The sequence below is a fragment of the Callithrix jacchus genome, chromosome 10, assembly GCF_049354715.1.
Source record: "Callithrix jacchus isolate 240 chromosome 10, calJac240_pri, whole genome shotgun sequence".
In the NCBI taxonomy this organism is placed as follows: Eukaryota; Metazoa; Chordata; class Mammalia; order Primates; family Cebidae; genus Callithrix; species Callithrix jacchus.
In genome coordinates this window covers 120,884,039-120,904,402 of record NC_133511.1, presented here as the reverse complement: position 1 = coordinate 120,904,402, position 20,364 = coordinate 120,884,039, and the positions used below count along the sequence as shown (strand labels likewise).

At 47.9% G+C, this 20,364-nt stretch overlaps 1 protein-coding gene across 20 annotated transcripts in view; it reads right to left on the bottom strand.

The window, feature by feature from the left end:
• The window catches only part of MARK2 (microtubule affinity regulating kinase 2), a 72,711-nt gene extending 55,000 nt beyond the window's left edge, over positions 1-17,711 (bottom strand). For 16 of the 20 annotated variants that reach the window (XM_035263050.3, XM_035263055.3, XM_035263053.3 and 13 more), the window contains exon 1: positions 16,392-16,842. In XM_035263050.3, coding sequence (XP_035118941.1) covers positions 16,392-16,445 — 54 coding nt within the window. In that variant the 5' untranslated portion in view covers positions 16,446-16,842. Of the gene's footprint in view, positions 1-16,391; positions 16,843-17,508 lie in introns of those variants that run through there. The other 4 variants (XM_078341243.1, XM_078341246.1, XM_078341245.1 and 1 more) reach the window with 1 other exon arrangement.
• Positions 17,712-20,364: the final 2,653 nt, after the last annotated feature.

Below are 20,364 nucleotides of genomic sequence, written 5' to 3'. Positions count from 1 at the left end.
GGTCAGGAGTTTGAGACCAGCCTGGCCAACATGGTGAAACCTATCTCTACCCCGCTCCCCCCCACAAAAAAAATAGAAAAATTATCCAGGCTTGGTGGTGCACACCTGTAGTCCCAGCTACTGGGGAGGTTGAGGTGAAAGAATCACTTGAACCTAGGAGCAGAGGTTGCAGTGAGCTGAGGTCGCATCACTGCACTCCAGCCTGAGGGACACAGTGAGACCTTGTCACACATACACACAAAGGCTGACACACAAAAAATTAATAGTCTTGGCTGGATGCAGTGGCTCATGATTGTAATCCCAGCACTTTGGGAGGCTGAGGTGGGCAGATCACGAGGTCAGGGGTACGAGACCAGCCTGACCAACATGGTGACACCTCATCTCTACTAAAAATACAAAAATACAAAAAAAACAGCTGGCCATGGTGGCACATGCCTGTTATCCCAGCTTCTTGGGAGGCTGAGGCAGGAAAATCACTAGAACCCAGGAGGCGGAGGTTGCAGTGAGCTGAGATCGTTCCATTGTACTCCAGCCTGGACGACAGAGCAAGACTCAGTCTCAAAACAAAATAAAACAAAAATTAATAGTCTTGGCCGGGCATGGTAGCTCATGCCTGTAATCACAGCACTTTGGGAGGCCGAGACAGATGGATCACCTGAGATCATGAGTTCCAGACCAGCCTGGCCAACATGATGAAACCCCGTCTCTACTAAAAATACAAAAATTAGCTGGGTGTGTAATCCCAGCTACTTGGAAGGCTGAGGGAGGAGAATCACTTGAACCCAGGAGGCAGAGGTTGCGGTGAGCTGAGATTATGCCACTGTACTTCAGCCTGGGTGACAGAGTGAGACCCCATTTCAAAAAAAAAAAAAAATTAAAAAATAAATTAGTAGTCTTTAGTCCTTGATTTAAGACATTATGAAATAAAAATGGCTTTTATTTTTCAACCACAAGTTTCTGGTGGGAAAGAAGACCATGACAATAACCACTGGTAGAATTCAGTGGCACTTCCTTGATCCATGCACGGCACCAGCAGTTTTCTCCACCGCTTCTGCACCAAGGGCGCAAATGGAAATAAAGTTGTTCCAGGAGAAATCATGCGACTCAGGAAGTTATTCAACCCTTTGAATATTTATCACCATTTGTATCTGTTGCTGAGCATTCACATAAAATAAATTATTCTTTGATGAGCAGTTGGTGCTGATACGGCAAGTCGAGCCACGTCTACAGATCTGCTCATTTGTAAGGTGAAAGTAAAATTCTGTAAATAAGTTCTCAGCTTTCTCTTCATGTGTGCAGCTAAATCTTTAACGAGTCCTGGTAACATCTGAAGTGGCACTGCTTTGAATTTTACTGACTTTTCATCCAGTGGGCATTCAGGAATGTCAGCTGTTCAAGACTTCATTAGTCTCTCAGCTAATGTGTGGGCTTTTCCAGCCAAAGCAATGTGGCAAATTACCCTGTTAGGTAGAGGCTTCGGTGACTTTTTCATTTCTAGTTTAAAAGCTGGAAGAAATTCTGGCTTTTTTTTTTTTTTTTTTTTTTTTTTGAGACGGAGTTTCACTCTTGTTACCCAGGCTGGAGTGCAATGGCGCGATCTCGGCTCACCGCAACCTCCGCCTCCTGGGTTCAGGCAATTTTCCTGCCTCAGCCTCCTGAGTAGCTGGGGATTGCAGGCACGCACCACTATGCCCAGCTAATTTTTTGTATTTTTAGTAGAGACAGAGTTTCACCATGTTGACCAGGATGGTCTCGATCTCTTGACCTCGTGATCCACCCACCTCGGCCTCCCAAAGTGCTGGGATTACAGGCTTAAGCCACCGCGCCCGGCCGAAATTTTGGCTCTTAAAGAGCTCATAGTACGTATACATAAAATACGTAATTCCTTTTTTCTTTAAACTCTAAATGATCTTGAAAGAATGCCACAACTTAACTGGTACCATGATACTAAAATGTTCTGTCGCCTAAGACACAATAAGGTACATTATGAACATTTCTAAAGCTAAGAAGATAGCTTTCATTATAGTCTCATTTGTTTTCTTTTCTTTTAGTTCTTATTTACAGTTTTGCCTAGTTTCTTTTTTTTTTTTTTTGAAATGGAGTTTCGCTCTTGTTACCCAGACTGGAGTACGATGGCACGATCTCGGCTCACTGGAACCGATGCCTTCTGGGTTCAAGCAATTCTTCTGCCTCAGCCTCCTGAGTAGCTGGGACTACAGACGTGCACCACCATGCCCAGCTAATTTTTGTATTTTTAGCAGAGACGGGGTGTCACCTCATTGACCAGGATAGTCTCATTTCTTGACCTAGTGATCCACCTGCCTCAGCCTCCCAAAGTGCTGGGATTATAGGCGTGAGCCACCGCGACGGGCCAGTTTTGCCTAGTTTCTTTAGAGTCCTGCTATATATTGGTTGATGTGTCCATTCAGTATTTTTCAACATATAAGTTACAGCTACAGGTTGAAAAAGCAAGTCTTCTAATCTCCCTTTTTTAAGACAACAATCCATCTTTAAATATAAGAGAACTATTACAAATTTTATTCTATTTTAGAATAAAATAAAGTGCTAAAGTAAGTTGTCAATAAAATTTTAGAAGTTAGGAGTTTTCTTAAAAGTTCTTACAAGTAAGTTTCACAAGTAGTACTTACTTCTTGTATTTCCTCAAAGGTTGCAGGAAAATGTTGGGATTTCAAAATAAGGATTTATTAGACAGTAATGAAGTATACAAAAAGATGATAGCACTTAGAACTGAAGAGAGCTAGTAAGAGCACAGAAGTAACCAAGAACAAACTGAGTTCATCAGCAAAAACTTCTATATTTTTACCTTAAAGTACTACCTTAAAAAATATAGAAAACACAAGAACAGAGAATTACACATTTAATTAGCCAGAAGAATGATGATGTCAGCACACATCATTTAGCCTCTGGAAAATGCCACTGTATACTGGTGAGGGAATGAGAGTGAAAAAGGAAACAATGTGTTAATGGTAGGATGAGCAGAATGTGACTTCCTGTATCACCTGAAAGAGTCTAAGGGTCTCTAGACCACAATTAGAATCAAATTCAACATCACAGTGTCCAAAATTCTCAAGTACCTCTCCAGATCTCTTCCAAGACAGGGTCTATACTTGTGACATTCCCGATAGGTTAGAGGAAACAGCCTAGAATGAGCTTAAACCCTGTCACCAGGGAAACCAGAATGCTGTTCCTAATAAGCTGCCAAGCCTGGCTTTACTGAGAGAGGTGGCTCCAGAAACATTAAAAGGAAAAAACAAACATGTTTTCTAAAACAGTGAATCCTTAAATGTACAGAAATCAGAGGAATGAGAGAAAAAAAGAACCAGGTAGCCTGGGATTCTATACCTGAAGGAAATCTCAAGAGTACCAAAATTCATATCCTGAGCCATGCCTATCATAAACAGGGCACAGAAACAGGTTGGGGAGAGTGGAATGAGGAGATGAAAACCTGAGATGACTGGAACAAGGACATGATGATGAAGGAAGGGGATTCAAAGAAACCAAACAAAACAAAAGGAAGTCAAGTCAGCAGAGGGGGCTAAAGGAAGAGGAAAATACAATGAAAGAAATAGTCCCTGATGAGTTCTTTTTTAAAAAACATTTTAAAATTTTTGTAGAGATGAGCTCTCACTATGTTGCCCAGGCTGGCCTCAAGCAATTCTCCAGCCTGAAGTGATCCTCCCACTTCAGCCTCCCAAAGCACTGTAATTACGGGGGTTTGAGCCACTATGCCTGGCCCCTTCATGAGTTCTGGGGGGACACTATTACCTTCCCCCAGCCACAGCTACAATGTGAAAAAAACTAAGCAACTTACCTGCTGCTCTGAGAAGGCATGAAGGCTCCAGAAATGGCAAGAGATGAAGATAAACAAGCAACCAATGGAGACCAAAATCTCAGCTCAAGATTCAAAGTCCACAAATTCCCAGGAGCAGCGCAGAAATGCCTGTGTCCCTTCAGGTCTCTGAAAGGGAGGTAACAAGAACCTGCCCTTGAAGGCCACTCTACTAGGGAAAAAGGAACCTACATTCGTGGGCTGTTAAGTTCCCACATGGTCTTTTAAGAGAAACCAGGAGCTTTCTCCTGTGATCAAAGGGTCAATACTGTACTTGAAGAAAGGAACACGGCTGAGTGTGGTGGCTCACATCGAGGGCAAGGTGGGAGGATCACTGGAGGCCAGATGTTCAAGACCAACCTAGGCAATATAGCAAGAACCCATGAGAAAAAAAAGTGGGGAAAGAAAGAAAAAAAGAGAAAAGAAAAGGGGGCCACGGTAGCTCAGGCCAGTTCTTACGGAGCTTCAGGAAGCTAAGCTTCACGTTTGAGGCTAGCCTGGGCAACATAAGAACCTCTCATTCACCTAAAAAAAAAGAGAGAAGGCCAGGCGCGGTGGCTCAAGCCTGTAATCCCAGCATTTTGGGAGGCCGAGGCGGGTGGATCACAAGGTCAAGAGATCGAGACCATCCTGGTCAATATGGTGAAACCCCATCTCTACTAAAAATACAAAAAATTAGCTGGGCATGGTGGTACATGCCTGTAATCCCAGCTACTCAGGAGACTGAGGCAGGAGAATTGCCTGAACCCAGGAGGCAGAGGTTGCGGTGAGCCGAGATCGTGCCATTGCACTCCAGCCTGGGTAACGAGAGGGAAATTACGTCTCAAAAAAAAAAAAAAAAAAAGAGAGAGAGAAAAGGAAAAAAAAAAAAAAAAGGAACATGATGAAATGAAACCCTGCTCTTAGTGGGGCTTTGCAGAGAATCCTAGGGCTTCCCCTCTGACACTCAGATCTCAACTCTCAAAAATCCAAGCTCTGGTGACTTTGGATTTGGCCTTCCAGCCACAGATGAGGCTGCACATCCACCACCATCATTTGCAACACGGAAATATAGGCAGGCAGCCGGTTGTGTTTTTTTTCTTTAATCAAGAAAACCACCTAATCTTGATGACTTATAAAAAATGAGCTAAGGCTGGGCACGGTGGCTCATGCCTGTAATCCCAGCACTTTGGGAGGCCGAGGCGGGTGGATCACGAGGTCAAGAGATCGAGACCATCCTGGCCAACATGGTGAAACCCCGTCTCTACTAGAAGTACAAAAATTAGCCGGGCGTTTGGCACACGCCTGTGGTCCCAGCTATTCAGGAGGCTGAGGCGGAAGAATCGCTTGAACCTGGGAGGTAGAGATTGCAGTAAGCCGAGACTGCGCCACTGTGCTCTAGCCTGGTGACAGAGCAAGACTCCATCTCAAGAAAAAAAAAATGAGCTAAAAGTGCTCTCAGAAGTACATAAATCTCTCCAGTAGCATTCCATTTTTTTTCAAATAGGTGATTGGTAAAAAAGCAAACTAGGTCAAGCACAGTGGCACACACCTGTAATTCCAGCACTTTGGGAGGCTGAGGCAGGCGGGTCACGAGGTCAGGAGCTCAAGACCAGCCTGGCCAACGTGGCAAAACCCCATCCCTAAAACACACACACACAAAAAAAAGCAGCCGGGCATGGTGGCAGGTGCCTGTAATCCTAGCTATTTGAGAGGCCAAGGCAGGAGAATTGCTTGAACCTGGAAGGTGGAAGTTGCCGTGAGCCAAGACTGTACCATCACTCCAGCCTGGGCGACAAGAGCAAGACTCCCATCTCAAAAAAAAAAAAAAAGGAAAAATTAAACCATTTTTTAAAAATATATTAGAAAAAGCACCTATAAGGGCCGGGTGCGGTAGCTCATGCCTATAATCCCAGCACTTTGGGAGGCCGAGGCGGGTGGATCACGAGGTCAAGAGATCGAGACCATCCTGGTCAACAAGGTGAAACCCCATCTCTACTAAAAATACAAAAATTAGCTGGGCATGGTGGTGTGCGCCTGTAGTCCCAGCTACTCGGGAGGCTGAGGCAGGAGAATTGCTTGAACCCAGAAGGCGGAGGTTGCGGTGAGCCGAGATCGTGCCATTGAACTCCAGCCTGGGTAACAAGAGTGAAACTCCGTCTCAAAAAAAAAAAAAAAGAAAAGAAAAGAAAAAGCACCTATAGGACCCCAATGGCTTGAAGATGCCAGGAGAACAAGATTTTTTCAACTGATTACAAAGAAATCCCAATCATTACCCCTTATACTGACCTAGAGTTATGTGGTGCTCAGATAAAATTCACTGTGTTGTTCAACTCGAACAATAATGACAATGATTATTCTGCTGTGCCAGGCACTATTCTAAGTGCTTTCTATTCATTAACTCTTTTAACACTCGTAACAGTTATACCTATAAGATAGGTACTGCTTTTCTCCCATTTTACAGATGAGCAAACAGGCACAAAGGGATGCTAAGATCACAGGAGAGGACGATCCAGGATTCTAATACAGGAAATCCAGCCACAAAACCTGCTCTTATTGTTTGAAACAAAGTCTCACTTTGTTGCCCGGACTGGAGTACAGTCTGTTCACTGCAAGCAATCTCCACCTCCTGAGTTCAAGCGATTCTCCTGCCTCAGCCTTCTGAGTAGCTAGGACTACAGGTGTACACCACCACACCGTGCTAATTTTTGTATTTTCAGTAGCGATGGGGTTTTACCATGTTGGCCAGGATGGTCTCAAACTCCTGACCTCAAGTGATCCGCCTGTCTTGGCCTCCCAAAGTGCTGGGATTACAGCTGTGAGCCACTGCCCCCAACCCACAAAACCTGCTTTTAACCAGAATGGAACCACTTATTGGCAGTCAAAAAGTGCTGGACTCTCCTCTCAACTGTACCATAAGCTCAACATAATCAGTATGCTATGTGAGATGGAGCTGGCCTAAGGAATCCCTGAGGAATCCCACTTCCTGTGACGGGAGAACCAGTAATTCAAACTTTCATGGGCAAAAAGATAAAGCAACAATCCCCAAGTGCCTTCAACACTACATGCAAAGATAGCCAGTGAGAGTCTTCTGTGGCAAAGAAGTAGGAAGTGATGGGGTGAGTGAACTTCCAGAAGGTGGAGTGGGTCAGGTGTGACCTGAAGTCCCAGTACTCTGCAAGCTGAAGTGAGAGAATCACCTAAGCCTAGGAGTTAGAGGCTGCAGTGAGCTATGATCACACCACTGCACACTAGACTGAGTGACAGGATGAGATTCTGGTCTTTTTTTTTTTTCCTCAAGAAAGGTATGTTAAGAAGACTCTGTCTCTTAAAAACAAGGCCAGGCACTGTGACTCATGCCTGTAATCCCAGCACTTTGGGAGGTCGAAGAGGGCGGATCACCTGAAGTCACAAGTTCAATACTAGCCTCGCCAACATGGTGAAACCTCGTCTCCCCTAAAAATACAAAAATTTGCCGGGCCTGGTGGCACATGCCTGTAATCCCAGCTACTCAGGAGGCTGAGGCAGGAGAATCGATTGAACCCAGAAGACAGAGGATGCAGTGAGCCAAGATTGCACCACCGCACTGCAGCATGGTAACAGAAAACAACAACAACAACAACAAGGTGGAGAAAAAAGGGAGCCACCATGCATATGGGATACCAGAAACCAAAGCAAAACTCCTACTGAAAGTCATCAGAAGCAATGAGTAGCTCACTGTATTATCAACAGGGCAACCAGCCCTCAAGGACAAGGTCTAGGCTGGAGCCCTGTCTGCAGGTAGTTATACTAATTACTAAACCTTCAAATTTTGGCAATTCCTGCTTAGCTGGGAGACTGGGAAACAATCCTACCTGGCTGGGCCTTGCTCCCTGACAAAGACTCCCTACTGGTATTGCAGGAAGTGTCGGCACACATGGTGACCAGCAGCTCCCCGCTTTCCTACAGGTTGTTTCCTGTGGCTGAAGTGCCTGTAAGCTGCCAAAGAGCATAAATATTATTTCTCTCTTTTCTTTCCCAGCAGGCCTGAACAGACAGTCCCACTGCAGACCAAAAAAGGCCTGGTGTGTCACTGAATTTAGCAGCCAGATAATAGCAGTCAGGAGTCCTGATCCCCTTCCAGACCCATAAATGAGGAGCCAAAGGCAGACCCAGTCCCTTCCTCCTGGCCAGGCTGAGGGCCTTTTGCCAAGCTATGAATTGGGAGGAGGGCCCCAGAAAAGGAGTCTTAAAGCTTCCAGTGAAAGGTATATAAAGCAAAGTTGCCTTCAGATTCAGCATACGGTGAGAGAAAGCCTCCTTCCTGGAGTGAAGGAACAGCTCAGAGACCCATTCAGTGTTTGGGGAGGAGGGGTTGTTTACAGATAGATGTCTTCCAAACTTACGCCTCATCGAACACAGCCCCAAAGGAGGCAGACCTTTGTATTGCCAACTTCCCAAAGAGCACAGAAGAAAATAGGCCGAGGCTGCCCAAAACCAGCTTGACTGGTTCTACAGAGAAGCCCCTGGTCTGCTCCGCCTTCCTCATGTTAAGAAGAAAAAGGCCAAAAAGGTGGCTGGGAGCCAGTCACTGAACACAGCCCTCTTCTCTTCCTGCCCGTACCAGTTGTCCCTCAGGATACCTAGCCACCAGTATCAGTGTCCATCTCCCTCCCTCTCCTACCAAATCATTTGTTCATTATTTGGGTTTATAAGCCTAAAACTAACAATTTGGTGTAAAAAAAATAAATTTACTTTTGCCCTTTTCTAATGAGAAATGTAAGGAATAACTGCAAGCAGGGGGAAATAAGCGCAAACCCAAAGACAGACATCTGCGGAAAGAACCCCCACAGGCACCGAGAAAACGTATCTATACTGAGATGGGGTCTCACTCTGTTATCTAGGCTGGAATGCAGTGGCATCATCGGCTCACCACAACCTCTGCCTCCCGGGTTCAAGCAATTCTCCTGCCTCAGCCTCCCGAGTACCTAGGACTACAGGCGCATACCACCACGCCTGGCTAATTTTTGTATTTTTAGTAGAGACAGGGTTTCAGCATGTCGGCCAGGATGGTCTCAATCTCTTGACCTCATGATCCGCCTGCTTCGACCTCCCAAAGGGCCGGGATTACAGGTGTGAGCCACCATGCTCCACCAGGTAACTTATTAAAAAATTTTTTGTCCAGGTGTGGTAACTCATACCTGTAATCCCAGCACTTTGGGAGGTCAAGGCAGACAGATCACGAGATCGGGAGTTTGAGACCAGCCTGACCAACATGGTGAAACCCTGTCTCTACTAAAAATACAAAAATTAGCCAGGCGTGGTGGCATGCACCTGCAGTCCCAGCTAATTAGGAGACTGAGGCAGGAGAATTGCTTCAACCCGGGAGGCGGAGGTTATGGTGAGCTGAGATCTCACCACTGCACTCCCACCTAGGTGACAGAGCAAGACTCCATCTCAAAAAAAAAAAAAAAAAGACGAACAATGACCTTCAGGCCTATACCAAAAAGGAAGGGGTAGGGGGCAGTAATGTTCTGCTCAGAAGTTAGAACTTTCAGGGTTAACCTGGGGATAGCTTGGCTCTCCAGCAGTAGGAAAAGGGTGACTTCCTCCCCCATGAGGTTTGTAAAGGCTTACTCTTCTCCCCTTTGCTGAGACAGAAGGGGGAAAATGCATAGATAACACTTCAGTGACTCACTCATGTTTGATGAAGGCTGGGAAAAAGCCTGGAGAATCCAAGCTTCAAGCACAAAACGAACAAATACTGGAATCTCCCGTCAAGAGAAGGAAATTCAGCCACCTATCTGGTTTGTCATTTTGCTGAACTTCCTCTGAAGGAGGAAGCGCCAGGTTTAAACTCCACCCACCCTTTCCACATCCCTCTCAATTTTTGCTTTGATGGGAAAGTAGGGAAACTGGCAGCCCCACCATGGCTAAAAGAGAATCAAATCCTTTCCATACATCTCTGAAATCGGAGGCCTGATAGCTCCAATCCACAGCTTAACCAAGCAGAGGGAGTAGAGGCTGGTACTGGTTACTGTTAGGAAAGCCTCATCAGGCAGTCTCGGGGAAGGAAGATGACCATCCTCCTCACCCTTTCCATCTGCTGAGGTTACTTCATCCCAATCCATTAATGGGCTTCAAAGAGCTGCTGGGGGGAGTCCATTTAGCAGAGAAGCTATCATGGGGCCAAAGGTGGCGCCTACCCACTACCCCATTTGTCAATAATGGGCCACAAAGTCTGAGGCTTGGCTGCACTCTAAGCATAAAATATTCATTCAAGTCAACATAATACATATGTAGGAACCTCGTGGAAGCTCCTGGGAGAAGAGAAATGCCAGCCAGGTTGCTAAGTGCTCAATGGGAAAGAGTTCATGAAGGCCTGAGTTAGTCCTGATCAAATGCCCACTGAGAATTGGGTTGTTCTGTCCAAAAGGGAAACAATCTAGTCTGAGAAGTTCTGACTCCCAAGAGCTCTAACCCTGCAAACCTCTTAAGCAAACAAGTCTCAATCTTTCCCTACCTCACAGGCACCAACCCTGCTTAGGACATTTATGCTGAGAAAAATCTCCAGCCCAATCTTTGGTTAGTCTGAAAGATCCAGTTATCCCTGTGCAAACTTTTAATTTTAACCTGAAGCAGGCCAAGTTTCAACAACTGCCTTTTATCTATCTGTTTAGCTACTTCCCAAAGTCCATAAATTGGAGAAAAGTATTTTTTTTTCTGAGATAGTGTTTCGCTCTATCACCCAGGCTGGAGTGCAGTGGCGCGCAGTCTCAACCTCCCTGGCTCAAGCCCTCCTCCTGCCTCAGCCTCCTGTGCAGCTGCAGACAACAGGCATGTACCACCACGCCCAGCTAAATTTAAAAAAATTTTTTTTGTAGAGATGAAGTCTCACTTTGTTGATCAGGTTGGTCTTGAACTCCTGGCCACAAGCAATCATCCTGCCTTAGCTTCCCAAAGTGCTAGGAATACAGATGTGAGCCACGGTGCCTGACCAGAGAGAAATTATGATAAATTACTAGGTAAAGTTACTTTTACCAGGTCCAAAAGTTACAATATGGTAATTCTATGAACTCCAAGGACTCCCAAAGCCCTTGCTCTAACACTTCCTTCCTGATCTCTAGGGTCAAGCTGAAAGTGACACTATTTGGTCTAACATTCATCCACATTCCTAACCAGAAGGTAGCACCTTGGCCAGAATCAAAGAACAGAGTGAAAATTAGCACCAGGGCACACCACTGAACAGCTCAGAGTGTGCAGTGAGAAGCTAGCTAGCTGAGCCAATCTACCTAAGTGACACAAGAAGCAAAAACCGTATTTATCCAGCAGATCACCTGAGGTCAGGAGTTCGAGACCAGCTTGGCCAACATGGCAAAACCCCATCTCCACGAAAAATACAAAGATTAGCTAGGTGTGGTGGTGGGCACCTGTAGTCCCAGCTACTCTAGGAGGCTGAGGCAAGAGAATCATTTGAACCCAGGAAGTGGAGGTTGCAGTGAGCCAAGACTGCATCACTGCACTCCAGCCTGGGTGACAGAGCAAGACTCTGTCCCCACCTCTCTCTCTCTCTTTCTCTCTCTCTCTCTCTCTCTCTCGCTCTGTATATATGTGTGTGTGTATATATGTGTGTGTGTATATATGTATATATGTATATATACACACACACATATATACACACACACATATATATGCGCGCGCACGCACACACACACACACACACACACATATGGGTCCAATATATTGGGGTTCAATGAATAGTGTGTTTGGAGTGGTTCAGCTGTTCTTTACAGGATCTTGTAACTTAGATTTGTTTTCTTCACCAGTACTTCCAAACTCCCTGTCCTAGAACTGAGAGAATAAACAATTCCACTCACTGCCTAGAAGCCTGACAGCAGCCCCCTCCCTTGCTCACTGCAGCAGAAGCGGGGTGAGTTTTCTCTTAATCCCTCTCTCACAGTTTCTGTGGCCCAGAGGTGAGGCAGGTCTCAAGTTGAGGAGCCTCTCCCCCAGATGTTATGGAAAACTTAAGCAGGTGAAGCCTGGAAGCTGGACCTTTCTCCAGGCTTGCCTGTTACTGCTGCTGCTGGCTTGAAGACAAACAATCATCTTGCTGATTGCTTTCACAACTGCCAAGCTTCCAGGCCAGCAGAGTCATTTGGAAAAGAAGTGAACAGAAAGCTCAGCTCACAGATGAAGAATCCCCAAAACTACCAGCCTCAGATTAGAACCCTCCTTCTGCAAAAAAAGCACATGTGGAATCAGATGTTAGCAGCAATCAGTGACCATTTTGGAATGTAAGTAAGCTCTTTGCTCTTTGATAACTTTGCCCAGAGCAGTAGCTGCATACATTGTCATCCTGTTCCAATTATGAATTTACCCATCCTATTTCTGCTCATTATGGACTTAGATTCTCCTTAGCCCCTTGATACCTTCTGTTGTTCTCAGGGTAGCCAGTCACAGCATTGACTTAATATTAAGTCTCATTGGTTTAACAAAAACCATCTTAAAGACAGAGCTTGGCCAGACGCAGTGGCTCACGCCTATAATCCCACAGCTTTGGGAAGCCAAGACGGGCGAATCACCTGAGGTCCAAGACCAGCCTGACCAACATGGAGAAACCCCATCTCTATTAAAAATACAAAATTGGCTGGGCGCGGTGGCTCACGCCTATAATCCCAGCACTTTGGGAGGCCGAGGCGGGTGGATCACGAGGTCAAGAGATCGAGACCATCCTGGTCAACAAGGTGAAACCCCGTCTCTACTAAAAATACAAAAATTAGCTGGGCATGGTGGTGCCTGTAGTCCCAGCTACTCGGGAGGCTGAGGCAGGAGAATTTCTTGAACCCAGAAGGCGGAGGTTGCGGTGAGCCGAGATCGTGCCATTGCACTCCAGCTTGGGTAACAACAGCGAAACTTCGTCTCAAAAAAAAAAATACAAAATTAGCCAGGCATGGCAGCACACACCTGTAATCCCAGCTACTCAGGAGGCTGAGACAGGAGAATTGCTTGAACCTGGAACGCAGAGGTTAGCGTGAGCCAAGACTATGCCACTGCACTCTAGCCTGGGCAACAAGAGCAAAACTCCATCTCAAAAAAAAAAAAACAAAAAAACAGGACTCAACTTTTTTTTTTTAATCTCCTACTTTCACTGTTATAAGCAAAGTCAACAGCAAACTCGCAATCTCCCTGCAACGCAAGGTTTATTTTTATGCTTCAATATTTTGTGTCTGTGTATTTCAGATGTGATCAAAGGTCTCCTGGAAACAGGTTCTCATCAGCCACATTTTTAAGAAGAGCAAGAAAAGAAAGAGACTGGAGACAACCAGTGGTGTTTGTTTACCTATTTTCTGGTAAAACCAGTTTAAATAATTTAAATAAGGTGACAGAGGACTTTTAGGGGGAGGAAATCAGCCCAACTAAATCCCCTTTTTAAAAAAATAACATTAAGACTACAGTAATGATCAAGCTTCCATGACCACTTTAGCTAAAATCACAGGACCAAGAAGAGGTTTCTTTCACTTGGTGGCATGATCTGTTCTCTATTCTCGAAGGCCAATATTTGATATTCCTGGCCTTGTGACCTGAGGAGCTGCTGCTTGTTTTTTTTTTCTGTTTTAAAGAATACAAAAATCAGGCTGAGCTCGGTGGCTCACACCTGTAGTCCCTGCACTTTGGGAGGCTAAGGCAGGTGGATCAAGAGGTCAGGAGATTGAGACTATCCTGGCCAACATGGTGAAATCCTGTCTCTACTAAAATACAAAAAATTAGCTGGGCGTGGTGGTGCACGCCTTTAGTCCCAGCTACTCTGGAGGCTGAGGCAGGGGAATTGCTTGAACAAGGAAGGCAGAGATTGCAGTGAGCCAAGATCACGCCACTGCAATCCTGCCTGGGGGACGGAGCAAGACTCTGCCTCAGAAAAAAAAAAAAAGGAATACAGGAATGTGAATGGAATAGGTACATCCAAGGTTTCCCAAAGTTCCTGCTTTTACTGGAATGAGACTTAATATTAAGTCAATGCTGTGACTGGCTACCCTGAGAACAACAGAAGGTATCAAGGGGCTAAGGAGAATCTAAGTCCATAATGAGCAGAAATAGGATGGGTAAATTCATAATTGGAACAGGATGACAATGTATGCAGCTACTGCTCTGGGCAAAGTTATCAAAGAGCAAAGAGCTTACTTACATTCCAAAATGGTCACTGATTGCTGCTAACATGAAATCAGTGGATGTGCACTACGGTGGATTCCCTACTGTATGCTCAGCAGTATGCTAGGCATGTAAAGAGGAGAGGAAATCAACACACACATCACAAGAAAAACACCATGGCAATAATACATTTACCTTTAGTAACCCGCACAAAGAAACCACATTGAGGCAGTCTGCTACTCTGCTCTGCTGAACACGATGCCCCCCAACCAGCCTCACTGAAAGAGCAGGCACTCCATCACCACTCCCCAAATGCCTGAGGGTGCCAGTCAGTCACTTGGCCTCCTCCTACCAGCTCACAATCAACAGTCTGGGAAAGTTCTCTAGTTAAGCAGGGTTTACCTGCTCAAACAAAGGTTGTGAGAGGAAAAAGGATGGAATAAGCAACCTCAAGAGGACCTAGAGAAAGCGATTCCCAGTAAGGAGAAAGACACAGTTGGCAAGCAAGGGAGAGAAAGACTGTGAGGCAGAGAACACGCTCCTCTGTCTCCAAAGACCTCTGTCCCATGCAGAACCAGCTGCCAAACCCAGTGATGAAATGGAAATCAACCATCCCTCCCTCTCAACCACTATTTCACCCTCAGAAGCAAATAATCCACAAGTAATAGAAGGGTCAACCCTGCAGAGAAAAACTCTTGTCTAGAACTTCTCTGAGTTAGGAACTCAGAGTTCCTAACTGCCCAGATGGCAGACAGCCAGGGGGTGACAAAACAGAAAAACACAGTAAATGAAAGGAGGTAAGATTTTTCAGAGAAGAATCTTCACATGCAAGAGTACAACTGCTCTACTGGGCTACAAAGAAAGGAGGGAGTAAAAGGGAAACATAAAGGACAGAATGAGGGGAAAGAAGGCAAAAAGCACAGCAGCCCTGGGGCAGAAGCGCTCCTTTTTCAAGTCAAGTTGTTCGGCCTAGGAAAGTTCTCCACCAATAAAGGTGTGACAGGCAGGGGACTCTCCACAGCGCAGTCAGCAAAGGACGCTGGAGTCGGTGAAGGGGAGGGATGGAAAGTGGATGCCTCTCTGCTCCAAAGTGAGATGACCCAGAAAGACTAAGACTTGGGTGACAAACCATAGCACTGATTGCCAAGATGAGGGGGGACCGTGTAAAGTCGTGAGGCTGAGGTGTAGCTCAAGAAACTAGCACGGAAAACACCTGGACTTCCTGGGAATTAGAGACTAGCCGAAAGGAACAGAATGGATCCAAGCATGGTGGGGACACATACGACATGAAGAAGGCAGGAAACTAACGTGGAGACGAAGGGCAACCCTGATTAAAAGGCACAGTAAGGAAGGTGGGTGAGGGCAGAGAAACAGGAAGGCAACAAGCAAGGAAGATACTCTGAGAAGGGCCAGGCACGGGAGTGAAGACACGGAAAGGCATCATGGTTTGTGTTCCAGTGCACAAAGACAGAAAGGCAAAAACTGTGATGCAGCGAGGTCCGGGAAAAGACTGAGCAACAGGTTGTGTTAACGCGGTGGGGCCAAGCGTCCTTCGGTTGGGAGGAAGAGCCCAGGAGAAGGCTGGCAGAACACTCACAGAGACAAACAGGAGGCCCAGAGACTTAAAAGCCAAACCCGTGGGGAAGAGAACAAGAGGGATCCAAAGACTCTGAAGGGAGTGATGATTGTTACCCCAAAGGCAACCTGTGGGAAAACTATGCGCATGACAGCTGTGGGAAACACGGAAGCGACAAATGCCAGCGCCAGGATTCAGGGAGCTCCTGGAGAAAAGAAGGGAAAGTGATGAGCAAAGAGTAGGCGAAGGATTTGGAAAGGTGATGAGGGTGGAGCTGGTGGGTTGCAAGCAAGAGGGAGAGCACAATTTGGAAAACGACGAAGCAGGGTAGAAAATGTGAGGGAATTGCAAGGGGCCAAGATCGAGAGCACAGTCAGGGGCAAGGACCCTGAGGGTGATAACCAGAGACTAGCAGAACCGGTGCGGGCGGAGGGGAAGCGAGGCAGGAGAGACGAAGGGAGAGGTGGACAAAGATCTGTGGCAAATCGCCGGGTGCTGCTATTCGAGGGGCGGGAGGGTGGCTGCTTTAAGCGTGGGTGGAGGAAGACCAGAAAGGCCCCTGAGAGAAAAAGGGAAGAGAAAGGGAAGCTGGGGAGGTGACACGGAAGAGCGCAGGAGGGTGGTGAGGGGAGCGGGGGGGTTGGCAGAAAGACAAGTGTACAGCTTGTAGTCAGGACAAGGTGGGTCCCAGGTCAGGACTCGGAAGCGGTATGTGCGGGGCCGGAGCCGGGAGCCGGATGACAGGGCAGCCGAGGCTTGCAGGATGGCAGCAGGGGCACAAGGAGAGCAGAGGGAGGAGGCTCCGCAAGGTGCAAGGGGCCCAGCCAAAGAATTCGGGGAGCCCTCAGGGCTCCTTACCTGCTCCGTGTCCCTCTCGTTCAGCGTGGGTAGGGGGGTCCGGGCGCTGGACATGGCGCCGGTATCTCGGGGGAGGGAACCGAGAAGCTTGGAGGAAGGGAGGGAAGGGAAGGCGCGGAGCCCGGCCGGGCGGGGCTTCTCACAGCAGGAGCACCCGCCGCATGGGCCCCGGCCGGGGGTGCGGGGAGGCCGGGCAGCCGCTCACGCCAGCCCGGGGATGCGCCGCTCGGGCTAGGCCGCGCCGGCTCCGAGCGGCTCCGGACCGCACCCCCCCGACCCCCGGCTGGGCTGTGCCGCCCTTCGGCCGGGCCGCGCCGCTCCGCCTACTCTCTGCCGCCGCAGCCGGCCGCCTGCCTCGCTCCTCCCCTGCCCTCAGCGGCACTGCTCCGCGCCCGGCACACAGGCAGCCGCCGCCGGACCTGCTGCTCCCAACATGGCCGCCACCACCGCCGGCCCTCGGCTCTTTCCGCCGGCAGCAGCCGGAAACATCCGAAGCGGCTAGAAAAGGGAGGTGGGGAGCGCCTTCTCCTCCCGGCCACAGACTACGGGTGAATTCCGGAAACAGCCGAAGAAGGTAAACTCCGGGGACGCGCGCACCTCCTCGATTCCGAAGACGAAGTTTCGGCTCTGTTTACGGAAATTCACGAAGCGACCCCGGGTATCTACCCCTCCGCCCCCTTACACAACCATCCAGCCACGCCCACCGGTCTTCCCCCGCCCACTTCAAGAGGGCTTTCGGCAATTTCCGGAAACACCCGAAGCTGCTCCGCGTGCTGAGCCGGCCACGCCCCCTCCCGCCGCGCTGCTGAGGGCGGTCGTCGGCCATTTCCGGCAACACCCGAGGCCCTCCGAGCCCCCGGTTGTTTCCCCGGGTGGCTCTCGGAGTCTGATTCGCTTCGTGTCTTTCCGTCAGTTTTCGGGTATTTTCAAATCTTGAACGGGAAGCGTCGGTCACCTGTCAGTGCTTGTGATTTGACTAAATACAAAACAAGGTTGTTAGCCGTCCCTGCGATTAGCATCCTCTGGTTCTATAGCAACTTCCTGTCTGCATTTCTGTCCGTCTGTCGGTCGTCTCATAAAATCCACCTCCCTTTTATCATCTAGCCTATCAACATACCTGTCTTATGCAGAATCAGTCTATTGCCTGTCTGCTTCCTATCCACCACTTGCCATCGTCTATCTTGGCTTCTATGGATCCCCGCATCTAGTCCGCAGGGCTCGGCAAGGCCCCAGGCAGGCCCAGGGCAGCGTCCTCTGCACTGGATGCGGGAGCATCCGGGGCCCTGCAGTTCAGCCCCAGCTCTGCCAAGTGAAAATGCCGCGTGATCACATAACATCACTGAGTTTAGGCTCCTCTTTCCTATGCCTTTGCTCCTACATTGACACTCGAAATGACGTTTCTGTATTCCAATTACCTTTTAAAATGCCTCTGCAAGATAAGGTATTTAAAGTTTCTTTTCTTTCTTTCTCTGGGCCTCATTTTCCCCATCAGTAAAGTGAAGCCATTGGATTCATGAACTCTGAGGTCCCTCTCGGCTTTGGAGAGCCCTTGACTAACAGGAAATCTATTTGGCAACTGCAGTCAACTCCTCACTTCCCCTTACACTGTTACCAAGGACAGGCAGTATCCTGGGCTGATTTCCCCAGCACCAAGCTGTCCTCACCCACAGTAGCTGAAACACGTTGGAACCACACCCTCCCATCCATGGCTTAAGGTGGGCGGGAGGCAGAGGCCCCATGGAAGTCAGAAACCAGGCTCAAGCAACAGGTTCTCAAAGGTACACAGGAGCAGAGAGGACCCAGGAGTTATTGGGAAAACTGCTGATTGGTCCCCGGCTACTTGACCTCCAACTCCCAGTTACAGCATCTTGAGCCAGCCTTCATTCCATCAATCAGAGAAATAGGCATCTGAGCAGATGTAATTAGCGGGGGTATGAAAGTACTTCCTAAGGCAACAGGTATCACCCACACTCTTAGTAAATCCCTGGGACTCCAGCACAGTTTTCCATGCCCCACCCCAGCTCCATTCAGGCACCCACCCGTTGAGGAAGAAGGTGGTGAAGGTACACCAATAGAGGTGAGGAAGAGAGAGGAAGAGGACAGAGAACATTTCACTCCCCCAACCCAAATTCAATCCTTGAGAATCATCTGCCCTCTGGTGGCCAAAGGGAGATGCATTGCCTGGTATCACCTCTAATAAAAGCAGGGAAAATTCAGAGGAAGCAGTTGGTGGTTGATGTTCCAGCAGTCTTGCCCTGGTCCACACTCTCGTCTAAATAGACTCCAACTCCTCCATGCTTCTCACTGTAGCTCTAACCCCTGCCTCATCCCTTGGCCCTTGGCTGTGACCCCGACCCTACCTAACCGTTTCCTTACTAGCTTTGCAAAGGCTGTGGAGCTTGTCTCCCTGCCTTGATTCCCTCCAACCTACTGCACCAGACATGTCAGAATAATCTTCCCAAAGTCCAGCTCCAGTAATGTCTCTGCTCTGCTAGAAAGCTATCACCAGCTCCCTAATGGGTTATAGGCAGGACTGGCTTCATGGCCCCAGGACCCGTGCAGTCACACAGAGCCCTGAGCTCAGGACGGCCCTGAGCTTGGATTAATGCTCTGCCATCACCGTCTTGAAAAAAAAACAAACTTTTTTTTTAGACTAGATAGATAATGCTCTATCACCCAAGCTGCAGTGCAGTGGTGCAATCTCAGCCAACTGCAACCTCCACCTCCCGGGTTCAAGTGATTCTCATGCCTCAGCCTCCCCAGTAGCTGGGATTATAGGTGCCCACCACCATGCCTGGCTAATTTTTTTAGTTTTTAGTAGAGACAGGGTTTCACCATGTTGGCCAGGCTGGTCTTGAACTCCCAATCTCAAGTGATCCACCTTCCTCGGCCTCCAAAATTGCTGGGATTATAGGTGTGAGCCACCATGCCAGGCCCACCATCTTGAATTTTTTGACCAAAGGGGCCTTGCATTTCCATTTTGCACTGTGCCCCACAAGTTATGTAGCTGGTCCTGGCTGTAGGAAAAGCCTGCATTCAAAACTTTGCTCAATCCCACCTCACATTACCTTGCAATAACCTCTCCAACTATCACTGATCACACTTCTCCCTAACTCCCACCCTGCTGCCAAGCTCTCTCACTTCCATGCCTTTGTTCAAGCTGATAGATGATTGCCCGTCACCTACCTCAGCTTCCAGAACCACTTCAAGATCCAGTTCAGGCTGGGTGCGGTGGCTCACGCCTATAATCCCAGCACTTTGGGTGGCCAAGGCAGGTGAATCACGAGGTCAAGAGATCGAGACCATCCTGGTCAGCATGGTGAAACCCCGTCTCTACTAAAAATACAAAAATTAGCTGGGCATGGTGGCGCGCGCCTGTAGTCCCAGCTACTTGGGAGGCTGAGGTAAAAGAATTGCTTGAACCCAGGAGGCAGAGGTTGCAGTGAGCCGAGATCGCACCATTGCACTCCAGCCTGGGTAACAAAAGCAAAACTCCGTCTCAAAAAAAAAAAAAGATCCAGTTCAAATCTCACCTACTCAAATCCAGAAACCCTCCTAGTTCTCCTCAAAAAAGAATTATTGCCACACATTTACTCCCTCTCTAAATCTGCAAACGTATTCCTTCATTCAGCAAATCCCTACTGAGCACCTACTATGTGCAAAAGCCTTTTATTTTAGGCTTTTCAGGTAGATTGGTGAAAAAATGAAGATCTCTGCCCTTGGGGAACTTATTTTTCATTCTGAGGAAGACACAACAAACAAAAGAGTCAGTATTAAGTGACATCAGAAAAAAACAGCCAGCTAATGGGTGTCAGGATTACAGGAGTGAGGGGTAGAAGACAACCTACAGTATTGAGGGGGTTCATGAAGCCCTGACAAGAAGGTGACGCTTGAGTAAAAACTTGAAGGAGGCCAGGAGTGGTGGCTCACACCTGGAATCCCAGCACTTTGGGAGGCCGAGGCGGGCAGATCA